This window comes from Platalea leucorodia, assembly GCF_965183815.1.
Source record: "Platalea leucorodia genome assembly, chromosome: 8".
NCBI classification, from domain to species: domain Eukaryota; kingdom Metazoa; phylum Chordata; class Aves; order Pelecaniformes; family Threskiornithidae; genus Platalea; species Platalea leucorodia.
The window spans coordinates 6,491,004-6,497,967 of record NC_138830.1 but is presented as its reverse complement, the minus strand read 5'-3'; the positions used below and the strand labels follow the sequence as shown (position 1 = coordinate 6,497,967).

The following is a 6,964-nucleotide window of genomic DNA, read 5'->3' as shown; positions in this document are numbered from 1 at the left end:
TCTCCTAGGATTTGCAAATATTGTCATAATGTTATTACCCAAGGAGATATTATTTAGTGGTATTAGTACAGGAGGAAAACTTTTCCCTTTACCTGGCTCTGATTAGCTTTACCCGGCTCTGATTAGCTGTACCCAGCTCTGATTAGCTGTACCCTCCAGGAATGCTGGCCAAGACCCTGGTCAGCATCGCTCGTCCCCAGCAATGGGGAGAGGGTGGAGTGCATTAAGCCCAGCGCAGCGGGCAACAGTGTCAGGATTAAACAGCAAACCCCACTGTGTTTCCTAACAGGACAGATCCTCCTGGAGCTGTTTTTTCTGTCTGTTCTAATCCAAACGTCCCAGCACCAATGATAAGATATAGGTGTCAGGATGTTGCGAGAAATTGTGTAGATCAAATAGGAGACAACAGAGAGGGGAAAAGAGATGTTGCAGCTGTTATTTTAAATGAATGTACTGAGTTGTGCAGTCTTTTCAGAGGAAGCAGAAAGTGTCATTACAGATAACATTTATTAAATGTATATCTGACTGTAAATATTGTGAAGAAATGCTATTTATTTTCACATGAGTCTGTTAAAAATAATAACTACTAGAATTAAATATATTAGTGAAAGCAATAACAAAATGAACGAAGCAAAATGGAGAGAGCAAAACTCTCAAATTTCCATTTGCTGGCTTCGTGTCAAACATTACAATGGCAAGTCACAGTGTGTAACTCTCCATTACATTCATATTCATGAGAAAATAACACAAACCATCAAATTTCTGTAATTTTTAGGCAGCAGCTTTTCTGGATTCAAAACATCAGGTTGTACTCCTCAGTCCTAGACTTTTATCCAAATATCAAAACCAGATACGAGGTTATTTTTTTAAGCAGCTGTTTCAAAGCAAATTGAACTGTCCTCGTGACACCTTCTACAGGAACAACCCCCAAATACAGGGAACTGGAAGACTGTTGCATCAACTCCTGTACACAGCTGATTTAATTCCCACTCCCGTGGCTGTGTCCTGACGAGCCTGAGGTTTGGATATTCAGATCTACATAGAAACAGAACATTTTCTGTGTTACACAGTAAATCCTCCAGCTCAGCTCTGCCCATGCCAGCAAAGAAAGCCACGGACCTGGAGGGACTCATCTAGACCAGATTCTTTGCTCTCCTCCATCCTCATGGTATTTTTAAGAGGCAATTTATGGCAAATAATGTTTTTAACAAATACTTTTTGGCCCTTCTGGATGAGCGTCACTTTTATTTGCCATTCCTGTACCCAGTGCTCAATGCAAATTGCTTCAATTTTTAAAAATAGCTGGAATATATTAGTATCAGCTGCTTTATGGCCTGACCCTGAATATAGGGTTTATATCAGTGGGAGTAAATGGCGCACTATATCCGCCTGAAAGGTCTCGTGAGATTATTGAAAGGGAAGCACCGGTCAGAGAGCATTTCTAAATTGCTTATTACATAATTATTATAATGTGCATAATGCCTCATATGCATTAAAAATTCGACTGAAATGACTCGGAATTTGAGACCATATAATAAGTTTTAAAAAAATGTTATTCTACATAACAGAATGTAAAATTTTAATAATTTAAAGAATATATATAGTGTTTGTGTGTAAATGTATACACTTATACATGCACTTATCAATTATATATGTGTAGCATATACCAAATGTGTATTTAAACACTTAACCTTTTGACATAGGATAATTTGAAGTATTATGTCCCCTTGGATTAATTTTTGAAGTTTCAATTTCAGTTCATCATCATTCAAAAATTCATAACAATTCATATTGCAATATATTTGTATTACTAACAGCCGTGAAAACACCATCAAGCTTGACTTAATCCTCAGAACGATATGAGATTAGTATTTTCAGCAAATGTAGAGAGGAATGTGCAAACTCTTCATTACTGCTGTAGCTTCTTACCAGTATTTCCAGCTTTAGCTAAAGAAAACCCAAAAAGTTCATTAACCGAATAGTACAAAAAACCCTTGCATTTTTATAAAATAGAATGAAAATATTTCTTTTAGTGCCTATCAATCACTGGAGTTGGGAGAAGCTTTAGAACATATGACCATGCTGGTTTGCTCACCACCTTGAGGTAAATAAAATATAAGGAAGGAAGGAAGGAAGACCTGCTTGTCCCAAAGGGGAGGGAGAGGTGAGCTCCTTGTGCCGCAGCAGTGATGACATTTGAAAACTTCACGCCCTCCCCGTGCAATCCGGAGCGGTGAAATACCGCTCACTTTTCACAAGCCAGACCACGTTCCTGCCGTGTTGCCAGATGTTGCCGTCCAGCTGTTACTTCTAGGCTCCAAGGAAAAATCCAATTAACTGTGCGTCTGTGGCAGCTTCGTTAGAACAAGCACAGCCAAGTGTGACATGGTTTTGTCTTTTACATTAGTGGAATAGTAATTTCAGAGCTATCAATGTCTCTTTAGCACAACAATATCTGCTCCTGTTCAACAGGGATACTCCACCCCCAGACAGCCCATCCACTCACTCCTACACATTGTACCCAAGAAAAGTCCTTCAGAGTAAGCGAGTGCATCATTTGGAAACCCTTTGGGGTCACACTGAAGGCAAATGTGAGCTGATTCTTCATAAATTCCTTCCCACACCAATTAGTGGAGATTTTCCTGTAAGTTGGCATAAGTGGGCACTTCTTTTTAGCAGTGAAAGAGCTGCTTTCAAAATGCAATAGTTTCATGGAGGAAGATCTAAGCTAAGGGAGGAGATCTCGTATTGAACACCTCACCTATCCTACAGCCGCAACATGAGACAGGAGGAAGGACAATCACATGGTAGCGTCTTCCAAAAGGCAAAAAATGTGAGCATCCTGACTACATTTTAGTCCATGAGGACCAGAAATATTTACAAAATCCCCTATTTATATAGCATATGCTATAACAAAGGTATTGCTGAAGTCTGTACCTCCTGTCATCTTCCCAGACAGCAGTAATATCAGGTGTGATACTGCAGGAATTAACCCTGCGGCTTGGAGACCTGGGTTCTGACCCAAAAGCATTCTGGAAACACCGATATTTCATTATTGTTTCCATAGGTTTTTGAATCTGCTTAAGGTAAGTCACCCTCTGGTTATTACAGGGCACTCCTCTGAAAATGTCCTCCAGCTACTCATCTGGCAAGGATGTAATTTACAGAGCTGTCGCCTTGATCGTGCTCATCACTTTGTGGTTGCTAGAAAGCAAGCTCCCAGCTATTTCCAGGCTTGTGCTTTATGTATGTGTTGTATTATTGAAGAATTCTTGGATTCTTCCACTTTCCAAGCATGAGAAAGGTAATTAGAACTGAACACTACACATTGCTACAGCCATGTAACTGTATTTAAAACAGAAAGATAAACTACTAAATGGTGCAGAAGACTGCAGAGAGGTCTGCTATACTTGATTGAGAAACAGGAAGGAAAAGGAGTGAAATGAAAATTTTGCAGTTTCTTTGCTTTCTTTCTCTTTAAGACCAAAAGCAGAGCTTTCTTAGCAGGGCACACAGAGGCCAGGTGGGAATCCACCCAAAAAAACCACGCTGGCCTTTGCAACCCAAACATGCCACGTTTCGTCAGAGCACGTTCTCCTTCAGGTCAGCTGTGTGGGCTCAGTGCACAAGGGCAAACACAGTGGTTGCCTGGCCGGCTGATGAATTACTGATAATTGGATATAAAATGCTTCTGTACTGCGAGGTATTGAAGGTCGTGCTACCCGTCATTGAAAATGTAATTTCCTCTTGATTTGTGGTGGAGTTATGGACCTGGCCTCCATCAGTCCCCTCGCTGGCTGGCCGGTGGCCTTGCACTCAGGCTAATTTGGGGAGCTGGAGCACAGCTCAGGCTTGTACGGCACCTTAGCTGGTGTAGCCGTAAATAACTGCAACATTAACCATTCGCTATGTGGATAAAGAAATATTTGATTTTCTTTAAAACAGTTGGGATTATCCGCTAGTACCTGAAAAGCTTTCATCTGGAAGGGGATTCATTGGGCATTTTCTCTGTATCTGCTGCTCTCATAGCAATAAAGCTCACATTTGTTCATCTTGCAGAAGCATGTTAGCCAAAGCTGGAGGGATTTGCACAACCACCTTTAGCTTTAAAGTGCAATATCTGTACGTTGCGAGGTTTCCCAGGTCCTTTCCATGCCGAGGCTAGAGCAACTGGAATGCCAAAGCTTTGTTTGATCACAGCTCCTAATTGCACGGCTAGGAGAGACAGTTTCATAAAGTTCGTTAACCTGTTACTTGACCTTGATTTAATCTCCAAGCTGTGGTCTTGATCTGCAACTATGGATTCAAAGGCCATTTTTGCTCTGGTAAATGAGGCTGGACCTGTGCTGGGACCCGTGCCAGAGGCAGGAGACACAGGTTGTAAAAACCAGACCTAATCTTTCAGGAGTTGATCAAAAGCCCACAGAAAGAAACTCATCCATTCCCAGGAGGTTTGGATCAGGTCCTGTTTGCATCCGGCTGTCCTCTGGTGTAGTTCCCCTGACAGCTGAACATTACTAAAATTTGAAAAAAGTCTCATTAAAGAGGAACCCCACTTATTAATGATGAAATAAACCACGTGTATTTACATATGCATATATATGCACATATGTATGTGTGTATATCTATGCATATATTATGTTTATGTATGTATATATCATGGATAAATAGATGTGTATATACATATTTCTGTATACACATGTGTGTGTGCAGATATATAATGGTGTGTGTGTATATATATGTATATAAAATGCTCATATATATACATACCTGTGTATAAATATATTGTGTCTCTCAGGCAGATTTCAGCTGTACGTATGACATGAAGAACCCTGCAAAAAAGGTAAAAAGGTTGAGGTTAAACTTCCAGTTTGTTAAGAAATTAAACATGCAAGACGTCTCATTAGGAAGTGAGCTTTCCTTTTGTTCATCCATCCCAACAATGATGCAGGTGCAAAATGGATACTGGCTCGGTGCAAGGAGCTTCATCACCCAGTATCCAGCCTCTGGCCACGCTCGGTACCAGTTTAAGACCAGTACACGCGCGGGGCGGTGTTTTGAACGCACCCTCCTCATTTCCAGCAGTCTGTTGGGTCTTTGACACTGTTTAGCTGCCTACCGGGGCTAACCCACAACAATAACACATAATGTAACTCTGGTATTTTAATACTAGGAAAAAGGTAGCCAAAAATTTTAATATACCAAACAAATTTATGACTTTTCGCAAGTACTCTTTTCTTTGGATTTATTTTTTAAGAATGCCCAGGACAGCAGCCAATAAAGTTCAGAAAATGGATATTGAAAGCAGAACTTTATGGCTTTCGGGGAAGATATTGTGCCTTCAATGAGAATTTTCTGGCGCAATGGGCAGCAGGATTGCATCAAACCTCTGGGTGCTGTTACGCTATTTTACAAGTAATTTTTTTAAAAGTGCTAGAAAGTCAAACTACGCAGAGAGCGATAGTCAAAACATCCTGTCCTTAACACAAGTAGTACGTTTGTTGCTGCTCACTTAATTCTGTTGAAGACTGCCCCACTACCCAGCACGGCTCCTGGACTTTACTGGGACTTCCTGCAGCAGCAGATGTTTCACAACGCCTGTACGTATCTGACCCAAAGAGAAGCCTTGCATGAAGAGCTACTACCGACCTGAAAAAGATGCCACCCGGTTCAGCGTATAGCTTCTTAGGTCTCCAGCTAAGGACGGTGACACTGCACAGATATTTCAGAAGTGAGCTGTGGGCCAGGCTCTGCTGGGCTGCGTGGGCTTGCACAAACTGCTGGAGGGGATGCTCCGTTCCTGGGCGCTTTGGAAGAGACACAGCAGGGAGCTCCTCCCCAAGGTGGCTGGCGCGTGTTTGAAGCTGTGATTTCTCAGTCTGTATGAGTTCCTCATGAATTATTATCTTGGGGACTCAGTAAAAGTCTTCTCCTGTAGCTGAAACACAGGTAGCTCTCAACTGACATGCTGAGCCTCTCAAAGCCGAGAAAACAGGACAATGAGGTTCCCCAAATAAAACTAATAATAAGAAAAACGATGAAAATAAGCTCTTGGAAGCCTTTGGCTGTACCTAGGGCTTCACACATCAGTCGGGTGGGCGCAAAGCGGAAGGACATAACGTGACAGGGAATGGGTCAAAGGCTCGGTAACCTGCACCTCCCCTCTGTAGCGACGGGACACGTCCTTGCAGCTGCGTGCTTACGCAGCTGGTCGTCGCTAGCTCTAGAAAAAGAGTGTAGTTTGCCTTCAGACAAAAATATTTGTCAAAATGGTAACTTTAGTCCTAAATGATCATTTTCTCTGGATTGCCAATTTCATTATTACTTTACGGGGAAGTTTCAATAAATTAAGCCCTATAATTACACCGATCCATCTATGAGATGTTGGCTACTTAGCTGTTTTACTACAAAATTTTAAAGCAGGGAGGAATCCTTTAAATGAATCTTAAGCACAGTCACTAGAGATTACTACTACCTCTGGCAGCAGTTTATTCCCATCAAATTGAATTGTAAACATGCTTTACCAATCTGTTTAGATCATATGCTGCACTCCCAGGATACAAAGAGTCTTTAACATGAATTACTATTATAGTAAACATATAACAACATTTCCTTCAGTGAAATAAACACTCAGAGACCAACATTCATTAGTTAACCTTGTGACTTCAGGTGTAATTTTACAACTTCAGATCAAAACACTGGGAAACACAAATGTCTGGCTAAAAAGTCATTAAAAAAAAAAATCAAATTACTTTGGCAAGTACCTGAGTATTTTATAGATCGACAACTTGAAACATCATTTCATGCTTAGTCAATAATCTGAAAACATTTACTTTTACTGTAATTGTCTAGCCTTAAATACTTCTCTATAGGAGTGACTTACATAGGCATAATTAAAATCAAGATGAAAGTTAAATATAGGCAGAATTATGGCCCCAAATCCATGCAGGTAACACCAACCATA

The 6,964-nt window shown here is 40.9% G+C and overlaps 1 protein-coding gene across 1 annotated transcript in view; it reads right to left on the bottom strand.

Annotated features, from left to right (window-relative positions):
• Nucleotides 1–4,066: 4,066 nt before the first annotated feature.
• SI (sucrase-isomaltase) overlaps nucleotides 4,067–6,964 on the bottom strand; it is a gene marked incomplete at both ends in the record, with an annotated part of 54,305 nt that continues 51,407 nt past the window's right edge. Inside the window, 4 exon segments of the mRNA XM_082319010.1 lie at nucleotides 4,067–4,215; nucleotides 4,771–4,832; nucleotides 5,497–5,649; nucleotides 6,121–6,245. Of these exon segments, the coding sequence (XP_082175136.1) occupies nucleotides 4,067–4,215; nucleotides 4,771–4,832; nucleotides 5,497–5,649; nucleotides 6,121–6,245 (489 nt within the window).